Here is a 20,668-nt window from a genome sequence, read left to right on the forward strand (position 1 = left end):
GGTGCATGTGATCTATACTGAATAACTGTCCCATCCAGCATCAACAGCAGGCCTAGAGTCCAGAATCTTCACCATTATTTATTTTTGTTTTTTTACAGTTCCATGTGGGGTTTATTGTGGGGGAAGAGGGCAAAGGCAGCAATGAAGACAAGGGGAAAGAAAGCTCACCATTATTTCTTAGTGAATGCTGATGATGCCTGTGGTCTTTGGTTGTAATAGTAAGTGACTAGGAGATACTTTTCCATTAGGGACACTCTAAGCTACTCTAGTAACAGCATCTGAGGTTAGAGAGAAGCAGAAAAAAATGGAGATTATCTAGAGTTTGAGCACTGTTGGGGGTGAAGAAAGAGGAGTCAGCTCAGGTCACTGAATGAGGTGACATTATCTGAGCTGAGACAGAGGAAGAGGAACCAGCTTGCTGAAGGAGACAATTCAGATTCGGTCTCCAAATATCCCAGGGCAGCAAATGCTCTTGCTAATAGTCTTCTATGTTAGAATGTTCTTCCATAGATGCAACTTAACCCATCCTATTGAAAGGAAGCCCTTCCCTACTGTCTGGAACAGCTTGTGAGTTGTCTCTATTAGCCATCCAGGTAGAGGGAAGTAGCCATGTGCAAGAGGTACATGCTGCTGGAGTTCAGAGAGGAGTCTAGAGTTAGAGTGGCATTAGCTAGGGAAGAAGGCAAGGACATAGAAGGGAGGGAAAGGATGAAGACAGAGGTTTTAGTCAAGGTGATGGAGAGGCACCAGAAACATCAGGAGACATGGTGACTCGGGTGCTAGGGATGAAGAGTTACAAAGAGTTCAAAGGGTCAACTGTAGACATGCCAAAGCCAGACTCCTGAGCTGGCTTGTCAATTAGCAGGGAATGTTCTTATTTTGGTCTTAGAGATGGCTGAACAGAAACATTATTCTGTGATGTTAGGAATAAAGAGAATATCCCCTAATGAATGTTTAATGACCTATATGCAAAACAATTGGAAAAGTGTTGGAAATTCATAAAGTGTTTCTGATCATCTTTAAGTTTCAGAAACATGCTAGCCACCATTTATTATTCTGGAGTGTGTGTGTGTACATGTGTATGCACTTGTAGTGTGTACGAGTAATGTACCTGTACTGTGTATGTGTGATGTGTGTAGTGTGTTTTGTATAGTGTGTGTATGGTGTGTATATGTATGTGTCCATGCTTGCACATTCAGAGGCCAGATGCTGTTATTGTGTGTCTTTTCTCCTACTCCAGCTTGTTTTGGGGACAGTCTCTCATTGGACCTGGAACTCTTTGTTTCAACCAGACTGGCTAGACCACGAGAACCTGTAGTCTACCTGTTTCCACCTCCAAAGCAATGGAATGCAGATGCTGTCTTAGTCCATGGTCTATTGCTGTGAAGAGACACCATGACCATGATAACTCTTAGAAATGAAAGCATTTAATTGGGAGCTTGCTTAGAGCTTCATGGGGATTAGTCCATTATCATCATAGTGTGAAGCAGACAGGCATAGTGTTGGAGCAGTAGCTGAGAGCTTTACAAGCAGATGCATAGGCAGCAGGCAGAGAAAAAGACACTGGGCATGGCATGGGCTTTTTAAGCCCACTCCCAGGGACACTCTTTCAACAAAGCCATGACACCTAATCTTTCTCAAACTGTCCTACTCCCTGGTGACTAAGTATTTAAATATATGAGCCTTAGGAAGCATTCTATGCAAACCACCACAGATGACACCATTACACTAGGTGTTTCATGGGTCAAAGGAGATCCGAACTCAGGTCCTTAGGCCTGCACACCAGGCACTGTGCACACTGAGCCATTCTGATAACTCTCCGGAGGTCTTTGCAATTGTGCTTAACTGGGATTACACTATGCAATGTAAACACATAATACAAGGTACCCTGTGAATACATACAAATTTCATGGTTTTCTGTTAAAAATGAATAAATGAATAAAAACAGCTCTTGACTAGGCATTTGTACTGAGTGAAGTACTCTGATGTTTGCATACAGATTTGACTGCAGGCAGATGTTCACCTTCTGGTAACAATTACTCATTAGTCAGGTGACCTTATAGATATGGGAGAAAGAGATTCTAGATTCTTATAGATTATAAATGAGGACAAATTAGCTATATTTTTGCTCAAAGATAACCATCAATCAGAGAAAATTCACAAACCAGTAAACACCCATTATTTAACCTTAATTTCATCACATTGGCACTATTCTTTTGAAGGCAGCATCTCTGTGTAGGTTTATATAGGGCTCTGGTGGCAGACTCCGCCTGGCAGATGCTAGCATCCTGACACAGCTGCGTACATTCTTACTAGCTCTCCTCAGCTTCAGCCAATTTAGGAATGTTCTCTCACCAGTTGAGTTTCTGGAACTTTCTAAGCATAGTGCCTCACACGCAGAATGTACTCAGTAAATATTTGTTGAATAAATGCATAAACTGTCAGGTCTGCTCAGTGTAACTTGTTTGTGCCAGAACTCGTTCTTCACTCAGTTTGGCCTCATTATAAATTAGTTCTGAGCAGCTATGTGGCATACTAGAGCCTCTAAGGTAGGGCTGGAGAGAGGGGGAATTCTGAACCAATCTGATAGACTGTGCTGGTCAGTTAGGTTCTCCAGAGAAACAGAAATGATGGGGGGAGTATAGGTACATACATATTTATATATTCCTATAGCTATATCATATCACATCATATCATCTATAAGTCCTCCATCTGTCTCTCTGTCTGTCTGTCTATCTCCTTACCTATCATCTAAATATCAATTTTCTGTATATTTATGTCGTGGTTTGAATAGAAATGGCCCCATTCTCATCTATGCAATGCTTGGGCATTAGGGAGTGGCATGACTTAGCAGAGATTAGGAGGTGTGAGCTTCTTGGAGGAACTGTGTCACTGGAGGTGGCCTTTGGGGTTTCAGAAGCCCTAACTAGGCCCATTGTCTTGTTCTGTTCATGCTTCTTGCCAGTCTGGCTGTAAGACTCAGCTACCTCTCCAGCACCATGCCTACCTGCATGTCACTATGCATCCTGCCATGATGAGAATGGACTAAACAGTAAGCCAGCCCCAATTAAACTTTATAAAAGTTGCCATAGTCACTGTGTCTCTTCCCAAGCAGTAGAATTTTGACTAAACAATCTATCCATCTACCTATTGTGTATGTGTGTATGAATGTATCTATTTACCTATTATCTATCATCTATTTATTATACATTGATTATCTGTCTATCTATCTATCTATCTATCTATCTATCTATCTATCTATCTATCTATCTACCTATCCATGCATTCATTTGCCTATCTATCATATTTAGATTGATTTTAAAGGATTAGCTCATATGACTGTAGGAGTTTATAAGTCCAAAAGATCAACAGGCTAGAATCTGAGGCATATTTATGCTTTGGCCTGGGACACAATTCCTTCTTTAGAAATTCTCTTTTTGTTCTTATAGCATTAAACTAATTGAAAAAGGCCATCTTACATTCTTGGGGTTCGTTTGTGTCCCTCTCAAAATGGTGTTGAAATCCTAACTCCCGTGACTTGTATATGTGACTACGCAAGCTCAATTGAAAATAGAGTCCTTGACAATGTTATGGAGAGTTAAGATAAAATCATACTGGATTAAGGTGATCCCCGTAGGGGCTGGAGAGATGGTTCTGTGGTTAAGAGTACGGACTGCTCTTCTGAAAGTCCTGAGTTCAAATCCCAGCAACCACATGGTGGCTAACAACCATCCATATGAGATCTGATGCCCTCTTCTGGAGTGTGTGAAGACAGCTACATTGTGCTTACATATAATAGAATAAATAAATCTTTAAAAAAAAAAAAGGTGATCCCTGGGACAATAATGAGAATCCTTCTAAAGTGGGAAATTTGGACATAGATACATGGGGCGAGGCTGGAAGGATTCAAAGGCAAAGGTTGGTAGGGGGCATCTTTATGGCAAAGAGTTCTAGACAATAATTACAGATGTCACCATGACTCTAAAAGACTTTTCTAAAAAACACGTGGACTAATGGTTGGTCACACATCTGGAGAAGCTGTAGTGTTGCAAGTTGACATACAAGACTTAATTTCCCAAGAACTACTGCAAGGAACTAACATAGCTGCTGATTTGTGAGGTAGGTGATAGAAAATGTTTGGTTGGTGATCTCATTTAGGATGTCCACAGGATTGGTGACTAAGGTGTAGTACTGGATAGAGCTTCTATTTGATTCTGTTGTGCCCTGTGATGAGCATCCCAGCTATGTGTCCCTCCATCTCAGTGCTGCCCGTAGGTCAACGGGTCTCCGCTGTGTTCTAGCTCCCTCAGTATTAATGGAGAAATCAAGGCCATAGCCTGATTGGGTTTTTACAGCTGGCCAGAGCAGGGTAGTATGTTGAAAGGATGCATGTCTCCATTTCTTTTGGAAACCCTCTTGGAGCTCAAGAGAGAAAGAAGAGAGGAAGCTGGAGACATGGGGCTTGCTGGAAGTCCAGATCCCCATCACGGAGAGAGAGAACTGAGTCCTAGCCTCTCCTTGAGATAGCCCCAGGAGTGAATTTGGTTTCCTGCTCTGTGAGATGGGGTTTTAGTACTCGTCCACTTTCTCTTAGAGAACAGTCCAATGGGAAGGGCTGAGCGTACCCTGCAGGAAGTTACCAAAGACCACACAGGTACGGGTGTTTGGCTGACTACTTAAAGTGAGTGAGGCTGAACTTACACCTTGTCTTTGGCTTACTAACATGTGGTTAGCATGTTCTTGAATACCTAGCATATGCCCTTGACCTACTTTTCAAACAGATCATATCCGGTGTCCTCATTTCTAAAATAAGCACAGCCCAACTGTGTCAGTTTCCTGGGATGGCCAAGACAGTCCACAACCGAGAGGCTTACAATGACAGAAATGTGTCATCTCCCAGTTATTGAGGATAGAAGCCCATTGATGTGACAGCAGAGCCTGGCTTTCTCTGAAGCCCCTAGGAGAGGGTTCTCATCTCTCCTAACCTGTTTGGTTGCTGGTGATCACTGATGCTCGTTGGCATGGAGATGCCGCCCTGCGGTTTCTGTGTTTGATTCCACACAGCCTTCTCCCCTGTGCATCTGTGTCCAAACCCCCGACCCCTCAAAAACAATTGTCTTAAAGCAAAGTCTTACTGTTGGCATTCCTTCTTCACTCCGCCCAACAGTTTCCTAGCAACAGCCAGGTAGGCCTGGCTTGCTATAAAAGGGACCAGTTAGCCTCTACCCCTCTCTTACTCTCTCTGACTCCCTGACCCCCTTTGCTCTCTCTGACCCCTTTCGCCCTCTCTCCCCTCCCCCTCCACATGTTCCTGGTCTGTCTCCTCTCTCTCTCTCTCTCTCTCTCTCTCTCTCTCTCTCTCTCTCTCTCTCTCTCCCTCCCTCTCTCTCTCCCCCTCCCTCCCTCAGTCCTCGGTCCCTTCTCTTTCTCTACCTCCACTCCCTTCTCAACTCCTCTTCCCACGTCCCTAAATAAATTCTAATCTACACTAGACCCTTTGTATGGCTGGTATCTCAGCGGGGAGGGATGCTTCAGCATGGGTACCACCCGCTGAAGTACCTCCTTCCATCACATCGTACCTCAGAGCCCTAGAAAACATATCCTTGGCTTTTAGAAACACAACACTTACTATGTAAGTGTGACTGGCCTGGAATTTGCTAGGTAGGGAGGACTGGGCTTGCTTGAATTCCCAAAAAGGTCTCCGACTCTCTACTGCTGGGATTAACACATGCCCCACCTCATCCAGCCAAATTCTCTTCATTTTGCAAGATGCTGGCTAGTGATTGGGCAAGGACCTATCCAAATCCAGTATGCCTTTACCTTACCTCTTTATTACACCGGCAAGAACTCTATTTCCCAGTGAGGTCATGTGTATGGGTCTGTGGAATTGGGACTTCGACATGTACTTTGAAGAGGACACAATTGAACATCAAACCAGAGTCCACATCACAGGTACCCACAAGTGTCTGGGGTACAGATGCTCTCAGTAAGTGGGAGCTTTCATCACAATAGGACAAGGGAGGATATGGTTTCGGAGGATCACAGCCTCTTTTCTCCACAAGGCACAGAGCCGTTAGCTGCATGGTTCTAATGGAGTCCTCGCTGTCCTGTCTCTCTCTGTAGAGCTTAACACTCAACACCTATCTCTTCTTCTGGCCATCTTTTCCCAGCCAGGTAGCCCAGCAGAGAACAGCATATATCTGCTAAGTCAAGCCCTCTGGACATGTTCTTGCAGCATAGTGACTTCTGTCCTGGAGAAACCTGGCCATAGCTACAAAGACCCTCTCCAATTCCCAGGGGAAATTCAGATTTATACATAAGAGGGACACGCCCATTGGCAACTTGTTTCTCCTCTAAAGCAGGATTTCTGTGAACCAGGCTGAAGCTGCAAAGACACTCGGGGGTCTCCTCTCCCAGGAGGCAGGCTGGAGGGCTTGTGGGCACTCCTGCTAAACTTTATCTTTAACTCTTCATAATATTGGAAAGGACTCTCTTTCCAAATAAGGCACATGTTTAGGTACAAGGCTTAGGATTTCAGCACACATTTTAAAGGGACACAATTCATTCCTATACTAGACTCTACCTCACGGTGACTGGGACACAGAGGTACTCAATAAATGAGAGCCATTGTCATAGTGACTCATGGCGTCAGGTTACATCCTGGAGAATTGTGACAGTTAAATTATGACCACAGAAAATGACTAGAATACAGGGAAATCTATATGACAGCTGTACACCTAGAGGTAGTTTAGGTGAAGGAGGCGAGGAAGAATATTCTGGTCTAATAATGGAAGCGAGGATGTTTCTATTGTTGGCTGGCCACGGAGTGATGATCCATTTGATTGATGGCCCACAGCCAGAATGACTCTTTCCTGATCTTTTCACTAGGCAAGACACTCAGATGCCATGTCTATCTTTGGCTCGCTACTGTGGTGTTCCTATGTATTCATTTGATGCTTTTCATAGCCAGAAAAAAAATCCTTTAAAAAAGTAAAAGCAAAGAAAGAAGGAATGTAAATGGCTGGGTTTAGCAGGTATAGACCCCAGCTTTGTATTTGTCAGCACCAGTAAGCAACAGAGGGCAAAGCCCATAATCCCACACTCTTACAATGTTCAGAGTGAATACAGTGGACCCTGGAGGCAGAGGAGCCCTGAGCATGCTGGCACTTATCTAAGCTTTAGTCCCTACCTCCTGGAAGAGCATAACTGAAGCCAGTCACTGACACACTATGTACCAAGTGGCTCTCTTGGCCATCCCTATTTAGAGACAGAAGCCATCTTGGCTGGAAAGCTCCCAAGTTCGACTTTTCCATCTCCTCTATTTGTAAGTTCCTGCAGCTGATGGAAGAAAAAATAGCCCAGCGCATTTGCATTTAAGTCTCGAAATCTAAATATTTCTGTGAGTCATCCATTATTACCATGTAACTCGGTGTTTGCATGCAAATAACTTTAATGGCATAAATGCTTGTAAAATAAGTCTCTTACCATATGAACTCTGTAAAGAATACTAATTCCCAGCGTCATGAATGGCTTGGAGAAATCGATCACTTTCTCACGTTCCGCTGTGATGGTGAGGCCCGCCACAGCCAGATCCGCTTTCTGAAAGGACATAGAGAGAAACTATCAGAGGAGGTAGGACCAGAGGCTGTCACCGCAGAGGAGGTGTCACTCTGACCAGGCTTCTTGGCTCTATCAGGATCTAAACCATCGCTCTCAGAAGGACCCATGTGGAAGCTGGGATCCATGTTTTCTTATTGGTAGACCCCTCTGAATTCATAGGTAAGTTTCAAGCATGGGAGAAGACAATCAGACTGTTCAGATACAGTTTCTAAACGTTCCAGGAAAAGAGACCTTCTGAGCAAACTTCCTCCATATTCTTCTCTATCAGAAATTCTTCCTTGGATCCAATTTAAATCCATCCTGATGAAAAGAAACCCTCTCCTATTGTCTGCAAGCCAATACCTGGGGCCCTGGGAAAGCCCAGAGCCAGGACTAGGTTCTAGTGTGTACTCTCCCTAAGTAAAGAATTGATCAAGCTTAGTCAATGTGCCTATCTAGGACTATATAGCCTCATCCACAATGTACAGTGAAGAGAGGGTTCCATTCTTCACAGCGATTCTTTAACATAATGCTCGAAATGCAACCTCTGGGGTCACCTATATCTATCCACACCACCCATTGGACCAATTAAAATGTGAACTCCTGAATTTCTTCCCAGAGCTCAGGGTCAGATTCTTTGTGGTCGGATTCTGTATTCATAGCAATTGATTCTAACCTATATTTTAATATTTAAGACCAAAGAGTTAAGAGCCACATTTATCACTCAGGCAATGTATTTCATCAAAAAAAAAAAAAAAAACAGGGAGAAAAGGTGAAATGTCCACAAAGCCATGAGTCCTGAGTGGGTTTGAATACCCAGAGCATGCATACATGTGCACAGGCATTTGATGACCGCCAAACCATTGCAAAGAAAGTAGGACACTGTTACACTTTAGATGTGAATCTCCCCCCCACCTCCCACCCATGGGCTCCTGTGTTGGAACATGTGGTCTCTATGGTTTAGGGAGGTTGCACAACCTTTTGGGACATTTGGAGCCTTAGCTAGAAGACAGGGCCTGAATGGTGGGGCTTGTGATTATAGTTTGGCATCCAGGGACATATTATCTCTGTCTCATCTCTGTCTCTCACTCTCTGTCTCTGTGTCTATCTGTCTGTCTGTCTGTCCCTTTCTCTCTGTGTCTCACTCTCTGTCTCTCTCTTTCTGTGTCTCTCTGCATCTCTGTGTCTTTGTCTCTCTGTGTGTCTCTGTCTCTCTCTGTGTCTCTGTATCTGCCTCTCTCAGCTTCTAGTGCTTGCCATGGTCCGAAGCACCTGCTACCCCGCCTACCACGCTGTGATGGACTCCTCTTTAAGTTGTTGCTAGGCTTTTGGTCACAGCAATGGATAGTACCCAATTTAAATGCTGATGTGACTCAGGCTCAGGAAGAGAAAACCTATCAAGTTTCACTTTCAACATCTTCATGTCAGTCTCCCCATCCTCAATTCATGCCCCAGCAAAGGTTAGCAAACTTAGACCCTAATCAAGTAGAGCCATCCTTCAAAGAAACCGGAGTGCAGATGAACGAGGGCTTTAATGAAGAAGGGGAAAAGTGAGCGGCTCGTTTCCTATTTCTGAAAGTGTTGATGACTGCCACCAAGTGAATCAGCCCTTGGTGACAGAGTGGGGTTTGATTAGTAGATTGTCAGCATCTCCGTCTCGGGGGTGGGGCGGGGGGACTCTTCAGAGGCTTGCCTGGGCCTTTCAGAACCTCAGCCTCCCAGAGATACTGACTTGAATTCAGCTGGTGAGCTGAATTCAGAACAACAAAGTCAGTCTAGAGGCCTGCAGGGGCAATGCTACACCCGTGGGTGTGTTGTAGAGTAGGGGCATAGCTCTGCCTGAGACCTGAGCGGGAAGGAGTGCGCATTGAAATAATTAGAATAAAGCAACTGAAGTGAACATTAAGACAACAAGGGGCTGGGGAGATGGCGTGACCAACAGTGCTTTCTGTGCAAGCGTGCAGATAGGAGATGGATCCCCAGTATCCATGCTTAAGACTGTGTTATTAGCGAGGCACACTTGTAATCTCAATGTGCCTTCAGCTATGCCCACGTACGTCCCTGGTGCTTACTGGCTGGCCAGCTTAGCCTAATTGGTGAGCTCCAAACTAGTTAGGGACCCTGCCTCAAAATATCAAGGTGAGTAAGAGTTCTTGAGGAATGACTTGAAGTTGACCTCTACCTCACCTCCATGTATGCACACACACACACACACACACACACACACACACACACACACACACACATACAGGAGATTAAGATTGGGACTGGGTAAATGACTCACTGGGTAAGAGTGCTTGTGCGAGTGTGAGGACCTAGATTTAAATCCATAGCACCTACATAAAAATCAAGGCATGCCTGTAACCCTAGCACTGATGGGGGTGGAGAGAGATGGATCCCAGGAGCTCACTGAGCCCAACATAAGCTTCCAGTTCAGTGAGAGACCCTTTCTCAAAGCAGTAAGGGGAGACTGATACAGTCAGACACCAGTGTCCTCTTTTGTGTACACATTGTCATATGCCGCTGCATACTCATCACACACACACACACACACACACATACACTAATTAAAATTTTCAAAATGATTAAGTTGACAAAAAAAAAAAAAACAGTCAAGGGGTAAACATAGCATCTGTTCCTTTCTCTGGTGATTTCTCTTCTCAGAACTCCAAATCAATTAACCAAAGTAAATCGCGATGACCCCGGATTTCCTTTTTCCACGCTCAGCTTTTCTGTAAAAGGGGTAAACTTTGGGTAACAATTTGGAAATCATTTTGCAAGTTTATTTATGTTGGCCAACAAAGGCATGATGAATGCCAGAGCAATCCATATGTCCATATGGACAGAGCGCCGGAAATGGGCTACATCCTTCTCCCCTCCACCTGTGTAGGTGGGAACAGCATGCTCCCAGCACATACAGGCCATTTCTTCCCCAAACTGGACCCCACATAGAAAAACCGCCTTTCGGCTGGCAAAGCTGATTTGGCGGTGCCTCTCACCCCATCTCTCTTCCCTTTTCCTCAGGCTGGAATAAGTTGGGGGGCAGGGAAGCAGCAGCAGCAGCAAGCTACAGCAAGAAACAGGCAAGAGGTTTGGTGGCGGCTGTTTTTTATATTTAATTGACTCAGTATAGAAGAGTAATTATCTACCTTGGCTTCAGCGCACCCCGGGGTGCCAGCCACGATCACGTGGGATCAGAGTATTCCAAAAGATGTGTGTTCATTTTCTTTTACCTTAGTTAAAAAGACATTATGCTATAAAGCAGCCTTCAGATGAGGAGATAATGTGCCATGAAGACACACTAACAAGCAAGGGGGTTGAGACTACATGACTGCTTTGGAGTCTAAGGCTGGAGGCTGGGGGGTGGAGGGGAACATGGGCACGTGGCAGCCTGTCTGGGGCCTTGGGGGGGGGGCAAAGGATTATGCTTCCCATGGGAAGGAGCAGTGGATGGCAGATGAGGGGATCTGGATCTTGTCACAGCTGGTCCCCAGCCTCATTGTGATCCTGGCAAGCTTTTCTTCAACAGGAATGGTCTCCTTAACCATTAACGGGAAGGGTCCAGTAGGGAGCTCCCTGGCTTTCCCAGACATCAATCCTAGGCTTTCTGCCCTGCTCGAGGTCACGTGACTTCCTTTAACTGGTCCCCACTCTGCCCCAGGAGGTAATGCTGGCAGAATGGCATTGTGTGGTATGGATGAGGACATGATGCCCAGGACACAGTCTGGATCCCAGGATGGGCAGCAACTATAGAAACCTGGATCCAGAAAGGGTGGGAAGATAACTGTGGGGCTCAGACCTGACCCTGGCTTCCTATGGTTGGGAAAACAGACCAGGCCAAAAGTCAGGCTGAGATCAGAGACAGGAAAAGAGAACACACACACACACACACACACACACACACACACACGTGTTTAAACGTATTCCCCATGAGCACCAGGCTTCACTCCTTTGCTTAGTTTTGATTGAAAAGTGTTCTATGAAGGCCTTTGTAAGCTACCTCTGAGGGATGTCCCCTTTTATCTCCTAGATGTTCGTGGAATTTATGTGGTTGGGCCAGCCAGGGGCTGGCCTAGAGGTGACTTCCAAAACCACCACCCTTTGTCTCTTTGGAGGTTAACGGGGATCATAAAGCAGACCCCTGTTTGACATCAAAGCCCAAAGCCCACTTTGGCTTCTGTGGGTATCTGGGTCTGGGCTAGGACCAAGAGCATGTTCACAGTAGGAACCTGTCTGCTCAGGCTGCTTGAGCCCACAGTCTCCCCCGGTACTTCCCTGATGATGAGGACATCTGTTGGCAGTCACAGAGCCTGCCTACCCACAGTGGACAAAGCTGGTAAAGTTACCTTGGCTGCCATTTTAAAACAGCCACTGCCATTTTGTGCAAAATCCTCTCTCTTGGCATACATTGGGTCTCCTAGTACCCTGGCTTGCTTCCCCAACCTATGACTTTTCCCGAGGCATGGATAAGGCTACCCCTAACTCATGGTGACTTAGTCATGTGGTTCCAGACAAGGTTTAATGTCTGCCTGTGCAGACAATAGGCGAATCAAGAGAGATGATCGCATGGAGGAGCCTAGAGGCTATACAAACTAGGGTGCCGTTGTATCATATCAGTAGGTGCTGGCTGAGCCTTTGGTGTGGGACAGGCCTGGCTCAACTCTTGCTGTGTGATCTTGGACAAGTAATTTCACTTCTTTTGACCTCAGTGTGCTTACCCATCAAGTGGGGGTAATCAGAACCCACTTTCTGCAGCAGGGGAAAGGTCAGTGAGAGAGTATTAGTGGGTTGTGAGCATGGGCCTGGTCCACATCTGTTGTTGGATGATGGTGGTGATGAGGCTGCTGCTGAACATGATGTTGGAGCTCAGCTCAAAAGGAAACACAGCTGAGCCCACAGTGAGTAGCAGGCTTTCTAGCAGGGCCCTGGCATTGTGGAAAGCCACAATGACCTTGTGCTTCTGTGTGACCCATGTGGGGGCCCTCTCAGGCCTCATGTCATCCCATTCATTGGGTATCTGTGGGGAAACAATTGCCAATTGGAAAGTAGGCACTCTCCATATCCTATGAACCTCTGGAACAGTAGATGGTGTACCCCGCCCCCAGCTCCGCCCCATCCTCGCCCCAGCTCCGCCCCAGCCCCGCCCCAGCCCCGCCCCGCCCCCAGCACCTTACAAATTCTCTCAACTCCTGCTGAGCTGTCTCTGATCAGCTTCTGCTCCAGGAAGTCCTGTGCCCCTGCACCTCGGCTCCCTATGCCTCTTTGGGCCTAGCTTATGCCTGCTGCTCCCGTGGATTCTTTCTCTTTCTTGATGGCCCTTTACTTAACTCTGTAATTGCATCTCCACCTCTGTAAGGCTCTGGGAGAAAATGCTGCTCAGAACAGGATGGTGCTGAGCATCCCAAAAGCCCTCATCCCTGGGGAGATTGCCTCTGAAGAGCACAGAACATTTCAATCAAGGCCAGGTAAGGTTGGAGAAAGGGGCTGACATTCTCTATGACATCCAGAAGGGAAGGGACTCTGAGGCCATGCCTCTCTTCTGTGATCACAAGCCTGGGTCATCGAACTAAACTGGGTTCAAGCCCATCACTGCCAGGAGGACTGGTGGAGTTGATGACTAGATAATCACATGTGATTATGTAACTGGATTGAGAGAGGAATGGCATCTTGACTTTGGTCCAGTTGTTACTGAACAGGGAAGAGGGTGGACAGTGTGTACACATCATTTCATTATTAGACAGATGCCAGTACTCAGGGGACAGGCAGGATGGCCGATGTGGGTGGAGCTTTCTCTGCTCTCTTTGTTTGTTTGTTTGTTTTTGTTTTTGTTTTTGTTTTTCTGGGTTGGGACAGTAAGTGTTCAGAATCTCTCAACCTAATCCTGGCTGTCCTGGAACTTGCTTTTTAGACCAGACTGGCCTTGTGACTTTAGTAAACCCTCATGGCTTCCCCATGCCCACTTCTCACTTTACCATGAGATAACAATGGCTGACTCGGGATCCTTTAAGGCTACTTAAGATTGTACATCTTGTGAGTGAAGCACGGTGCTTAGCAATAACAATGGCCAACTAGGGATCCCTTAAGGCTAAGGGAAATTGCACACTCTGTACTGGAAGCACAGTGCTTAGCATATAGTATAACTTTAACAAATGGTCATTAATATTGTTTTTTCTTTTCTAGAAAAATTCACCTTTGCACCATGACAGTGAGGCTTTGTTGTTGCTGTTTTATTTTGTTTTGTTTTTAAATAGAAAAATCTCACTATGTATCACAAGGCTGCCCTTGAACTCACAATCCTCCTGCCTCAGCCTCCTAGGTGCTGGAATTACATGAGTGAACCTTCAAGTCTCTTGGTTTTATGCTTTTTCTTGAGACATTTCCTGTGAGCTGGGTGTGCTAGATGCATAGTTTTAACCTCAGCACTTGGGAAGCAGAGGCAGGTGGATTTCTTCATGTCCAAGGCCAGCCTGGTCTACAGAGTAAGTTCCAGGATTGCTAGGGTTATATTGAGAGACCATGTATACTCCCTCAAATCCCACAAAAGGGGCAGAAAAGGCAAGTTTCCTGAGACTCCCAGCCACATCGTCCATCCTGCCTGTGCAACCAGTGTCCACTCACTGGTCCCCTGAACACTGGTGTCTGTCTAATGAAATGATGTGTATTCTCTCCTCTCCCCTCTCCCCTGCTGAGTAACCCCTGGACCAAAGTCTAGACGCCATTCCTCTCTGAATCCAGTTACATAATCAACATGTGAATATCCAGCCATCAACACCACCCATCCTCAGGACCATTCGAAGTTTTCATCTTTTCAGGAGCCAGCCCTCCCATCTCTCTCTCAGTCACTGAAGGAGAGAAGGCAGAGTCTAGTGTGCCTCTCTCTGTTCATCAGGTCAAGTGACTTGAAACCCCACTAGAGGGCGCACACCCCACTCGCTAATCATGAACCCCTAATGTCCAGGATAGCATTAGCAGGGAACCCAGGTCCTTACTGGCCAGAGCAATTGTCAGCAGGGTGCTAATTACACTTCTGGAAGGGACAGAGTAGGCAGGTCTGGGCTAAGCCAGGAGCCAACCACAGGGCCTGCTCCGTGCTGAAGCTGCCCCTCCACCCCCACCCCCGGGCTCTCCGTGCCAAGTTCTCTGCTGCTCAGCCAGGTTAATTAGCAAAGCATCTCCACCCACTCCAGATGAGAATCTGCACACTTCTGTCTTTCAATCTTTTCATCTGCTGCATGCAGGCCTTTCTCCCGCCATCCCCATCTATGCAGATGCCCAGGGAACTGGAGTCTCAGAGCAGGGAGGCACGGACTCTGACGGAGCCAGGGACTCACGGCCGGCCACTGCTGGCTTTTGTGTGCCTGGGAAGTCATCACTTACACTCCATAATAGCACAGCGTCCTGTTTGCATCATCAGGATGGATGCCCACGCCACCCACCAGGGGTGGTCAGGGAAAATGCCTAGCAGTCACATGGCATCCGCAAACGTTGCGTGTCCCTGCCCAGTGGCTTAGACAGGGAGCCCATCTCTTGGCTGTTCCTGAAGGATAAGGGAATACAATTGTGTCTAGTTTTGGTCACCTGTATAGGCGCGCTAGCACACACACACACACACACACACACACACACAATTTATGCTCAGTTCAGTCATCTGTACAGGTTTTCTCACCTCTCCCAACCTCCTCCCTAAGCCTGCTCCCCGGAAAGCTTCCATTCAGAGAGAGCCCCAGCCACTCTTCACACGCCTGCTCACTGTGCCCAGCCTGTCACAGTGGTGCTGGGGGAGGCAGATGCCAGAGACCCATTAGCATTCATTGGGGGAGTGGCAATGTCATCTCTAGGTCCAAGTCATCCCTGGTGCTATTTCTTGAGGTGACAGTCTATTCTCAGGGTTGGATGGATTCCCTTAGAGTTAAATTAAAATCCCTATGAAATATTTACTTGGCTGGGCACAGGGCTCGGTGACTGGCCTGCGAGGACAGATCGGAAGAATGATTGCGGGCTGTGGGGAGAAGGGGCTAGCTCGTCGCTTGAGGGTGAAGCCATAGGGCACAGGGTCTGAGCTGGGTGGGGGGGACTGAGAAGACAGTGTTAACTTTTGATGTCCCCTGACAGGTGTCTGTTCACTGTGCTCCTTCCTGCTGTTTGTGCTCAGATAGACATGTGCCTGAACCAAAGCTCTGCCAGCATACAGTCCAATGCTCTGCCTCAAACTAGACCTATTTCCTCTGAACACCCTGTCCCTCTCTGTCTCTGTGTCCCTCTGCCTCCTCTCTCTCTCTCTCTCTCTCTCTCTCTCTCTCTCTCTCTCTCTCTCTCTCTCTCTGTTGTACATGTGTGTATGTGCATTTCCATGTGTGAGTGCAGGCTCATGAGTGGCATGGCAAGTGTGTGGAGGTCAGAGGAAAACTCCGGGCGCCAGTCCTTGCCTTCCAAATCGCAAGACAGGGTCTCTGTGCAGGTTAGGTTTTTTTTTTTGCCAAGTTGATATAACCCTAGTCGAACCCGGATAAAGGGGATATCAGTTGAGGAATTGCCTGCATCAGATTGGCCTATGGCATGTCTGTGAGGGCATTTTCTTGATCGTTAATGATGTAGGAGGGCCCAGCCCATCCTTGTGGGTGGTGTCATTCCTCAGCAAGTCTGGGCTGTTTATCAAAGTTAGCTGAACACAAGCCATGAAGTGAGCCAGTAAGCATTCCTTCATGGTCTCTGCTTCAGTTCCTGCCTCTAGGTTTCTGCTTTGAGTTCCCGCTCAAACTTCCCTCCATGCTAGGTTGTAACCTGGAAGTGGTAAGTGGAAATAAACACTTGTCTCCTCACATTCCTTTTTTGGTCATGGTGTTTATCACAGCAACAGAAAGTTGACTAGTATGGTCTCTTCACTGTTCACTGCTTGTGTGTCAGGCTAACCAGGCTTCAAGCTTCCAGAATTTTCCTGTCTCTGCCACCCATCTCACCATAGGAATACTGGCACCACAGATATACCCTACCATGGCAGCTTTATGTGAGTTCGAAGGGTTCGAACTCGGGTACTCCTGCTTGCATGGCAAGCACTTTACCATGCAGAGGCATCTCTCTAGCCTTCACTGGATGCCCATGTGATGGGCCACTCCCAGCCCTCTTGGACTCATTATCCTGCTTCATCTTCATTACATGAGGGCCATGATCTAAAAGTATCTTGCTAGTGGATCAAGCTACCGGTGATCTGGAAGAGTGAGAGTTCCAGGAGACAAGGGACCCCTACCTGTCATTTACAGTCTTGGCTATGTCTACAGAAGTGTCTGTCCTTTGCTTAGCACCCAGGAAGCGCTTGCTGAATGGATGTGATCGAGGAACAAAAGGGCGGAAACCTCAAAGAGGAGCCAAGCACGGAGTCTCTCAGCTCAGTTCCCAATGAGGGCAACTTAAGCAGAGTTTACTGGCTCAGGATAGAGCCTCTAGGCTCTAGGTACTGGCCATGCAATAGATGTCATTTACTTGGCATCTCTGTGCCTCAGTTTCCCCATGCGGAAAACAGAAGCAGTGATAAGATATATTCCACGAATATATTGCGAAGTTTAAATCAAGAAGCACATAGAAAGCAGCCAGGACAGGACCTGGAATAGGACATGCCACGGGAGAGAGTGCTGCTATGACTCTGTCTGTAGCTTAAAGTGTTAACTTTAATTCCATTTATTAACCTAATTGCTTTAGAAAATTCTATGTAGATTCTGAAGAGTGCAAAGAAATCTCATGATGGGAAAATCGATATGTATCATGCACACCTCAGACTGTTTTTGTCATAGTGGCGTGGAAAGGAAACAGCATCCAGACTTTGAGTCTCAGTGGCGATGACTTCCTCACATTGCCACCATGGTGGCTGTCACCACTCCTGGCTTTCTGAAGAATGGCCCCAATTCACACCGCTCAGGGAATGAAAGTAGAAGCCTCTTTGAGGTTTCAGGATAATACACTTGTTTCTTCTTACTTTTTCTTCTCTCTCTCTCCCTCCCTTTCTTTCTAGGCAGGGTCTTATATAACCAAACCTAGCCTCAAACTCACTATGTAGCTAAAGATGGCTTTAAATTCTGACCCTCCCTCCTCCACTTCTCAGGTAACAGGATTACAGTGTGTGGCGCCACACCCAGTTTATGTCGTGTTTGAGAAAGGACGTGGAGGCTCCAGCGTGCTAGGCAGGCAAGCACTCTTGCATCTGAGCTACATCCCCAGCCCAACACATCTAAGTGCCCATTACTGAGATCATCCAGTCCATGTGGAGATGCTAATCTCTAACAAGGCCATGTGCTTAGAGACACGAAATCCCCACCTGTGGCCACTCCCTTTTTGCTGCTGTCCCAGCCCTGCTTGTTAGGGTCTAAGAGGTAGTGGTGATGGTGGTTGGGGACAGGGTTGGGGAGGCTGACATGGGATAAGGCTCACAGGCTCCATCACTTCTCAGGACTGCAGCCTTAACGGTGAGTGGCCTTTCCTACACTAACTGTGTGTTCCTTGTGCCACCATGTTATGAGATCCAGGCCTGAGTAATGCGGGCCCAGGCAAGCTCCTGCAGGCTCCTCTGGTGCTCTGGTGCCCTGACAGGATGGCAGCTTGTGGTACCATAGTTCACCTCCTTCCTACTCCGCAGGCCTGTAATTAGGACTGGTGTGATTCACAGGCTTGTCATTAGGACTGTTTTGGTTAGCTGAAACAAAGTATCCAACTCCTGGGAGCGCCACAGAAAATATCCAGAGACCTCCCTGAGGGCCCCTCTAAAGACTATGGGGGTCCCTGGAGGACCTTCTTTCCTTTCAATAACTTCCTGAGCAGCCTCATCTCAGAAACGGGTTCCTGGGCTACTTGGCTCATCAGGAGGGAACACTGATATGGCCAGCCTGACACTAGCGGCCATCTTTGAGAGAGAGTGAAAAGTAGACAGAATGGGTAAGGAGCTGAAAAGGGGACCTTTGAGGTGTTGATAAGGACAGTGGTGTGTCCCCTTGTCATAATTCCTCAAGCTGATTCATAGCTTGTACATCTCTCTGTAAACCTGGATCAGCTTTGTTTGTTTCTTTTTGTGTGATTGTCTCCGTGTGCCCCCCTGTGTGCACTTGTACAGAGCCCAGGAGAGTCTTGAGTGATCTCTCCTATCACACTCCACCCTGTTTCTTTGAGGCAGAGTCTGTCTCTCTCTGAGCCTGGGGAAACAAGCCCAATGACACCTCCCTCATCTCTGTCCCACTTGAAGATAGGCTGATAGGTGTTAATGGGGCACCCTACTTGTTTTCGTGATGCTGAGATCTGAATTCTGGTCTTCATTTTTGGGGCAGTAGATACGCTTAACTGCTGAGCCAATTCTCCAACCCCATTTTTTTTCTTTTAAAGTAACAAGTTTGCCCAAGTGAAACAGATACAAATGTGACATGTTACACTGTTGGCTCTGAGGTAAGACAAATGAAGGCTAGTGAGACAAATGAAGACTGTGTAGCTGTCCCTTAAATGTGCCACACCCTCCCCTGTTGACTTCAGGGTGGGGAGAGGTAAATTCAGGTATCATTCAGGTATGGTAGGTTTCTGCTCAACATCTGCATGCCTTCTAAAGCAAGAAGAGGCAAAGTGAACAACTGGAATTTTAACTGGGTTTGGGTGTGCAGCCGGATGGAGTCAGCCCAGATTCTGCATCTGGTCTAAACAACTGAACAGACTGTGCGAAGCCCCAAGAAGCCAACTGTGTGAGCATCCAGCAAAGCCTGCAGGGGGGGACAGGGTCTGGGCTTTCCCAGAGGAGCGGCTGTCACCATACCCTCCAGAACCCACTGTCCCTACCCGAGTGGAGTCTTCTCAGAAGCAGAGAAGAGTCCGAGATGCTTACAGCAGCACGTGTGATCTACCCCCGGTTCTACCTGGCAGTAGGCCAGAGGGCTGTCAGGTCCCTGGGGTCAGTCACTTAGCCCCTGAGAGCATGAATCCTTCCCAGGGTTGCTGTGAAGATTGGAGGAGGGGATAGACAAGGCTCAGCACCGATAATTGCTCAATAGACTCCACTGCTCTTATTGAGATATGGGTTTCGATTCTGGAATCCCACATCCTTCCTCTGTCTATTCCTGTGAGTGCCAGGCTATGTGGCCTCTGATTTGGGCCACTCCTGAGGGGGTTTTCCAAGACCAAGCAGTTAAGAGCGGCCGGTTTCTTTATTTCCTCCTACCCTTCGGACTCCCTTTTAATATTGGCGAGACTAACCCTGGGTGCACACATGCCTACCGTTCCTGCTGACCACACACACCCTTGGTCTTGCTCTTCCATCTGTGCCCTCTCTGGCAGCCACATTCCACTGCAGTCTGGGACACAGCAGGTTGCTCAGGCTGTCTCCTGGATTTGAGTAGGAACGTGCCTAGCAGAAGCCAATTGTGCTTTTCCTAGCAGCTCCAATTCATTGACCTGACCACATGCTGCCTCCTCAAGGGACCTAGCCTTTTTTGTTTATTTATTTCTCCTGCCCGGATAGCAAATGCATATGTAGATGGAGGCAGAGGCATGGCATGAAGCTGGGGACCCATGTGAGGGCATGGAAAGACAAGAAACAATCCCTTGTCTTGTGAGATGGGGGACGACTGCTTTTATAGGTGTCACTGGCATTGGTGCCACCAATCCAAGTCTGACTTCATGCTGGCATGTGTGGGGGGGACATCAGGTGTTTCTGACAAGCACAGGACAGCAAGAAAAATAGTGTGTGGCTCTGACTCCTGGAGCATAGCACGATTCTGTCCTGAACCCGTGAGCCAGCGAGACCAAGCAGAGCAAAAAGCAAGCAGAGTCCCAGCAGCCCTGGCAAGGACCGGGCAAGGGGCACATTTGGGATTCATGGGGAAGTGAGGGATGGGCAGGAGCTGCCTGTTGGACAGAGCAGGGAGCCACTGTCGCAGGTTTAATGGCCGAGGTCCCTCCCACTGGGCAAGGGAAACCCAGTATATTTGAGCAGCTCTGACAGCGTTCAGTCAGAACTGGGCTACAGGGGACTGGCCTGGAAAGTTTTATATCTGCCTCTGGTCCTGGTCCAAGCTCACAGTGTCCCGAACTGCTAGGATGTGAGAGG

At 47.3% G+C, this 20,668-nt stretch overlaps 1 protein-coding gene across 14 annotated transcripts in view; it reads right to left on the reverse strand.

Annotated features, from left to right (window-relative positions):
* Window positions 1-20,668, reverse strand: part of Grik4 (glutamate receptor, ionotropic, kainate 4) — a 426,819-nt gene that overhangs the window by 40,632 nt on the left and 365,519 nt on the right. For all 14 annotated transcript variants that reach the window (XM_017313104.2, XM_030244013.1, XM_030244016.1 and 11 more), the window contains one exon: window positions 7,486-7,599. In XM_017313104.2, coding sequence (XP_017168593.1) covers window positions 7,486-7,599 — 114 coding nt within the window. The remainder of the gene's footprint in view (window positions 1-7,485; window positions 7,600-20,668) is intronic.

The sequence above is a fragment of the Mus musculus genome, chromosome 9 (assembly GCF_000001635.26).
Source record: "Mus musculus strain C57BL/6J chromosome 9, GRCm38.p6 C57BL/6J".
Classification (NCBI taxonomy): domain Eukaryota; kingdom Metazoa; phylum Chordata; class Mammalia; order Rodentia; family Muridae; genus Mus; species Mus musculus.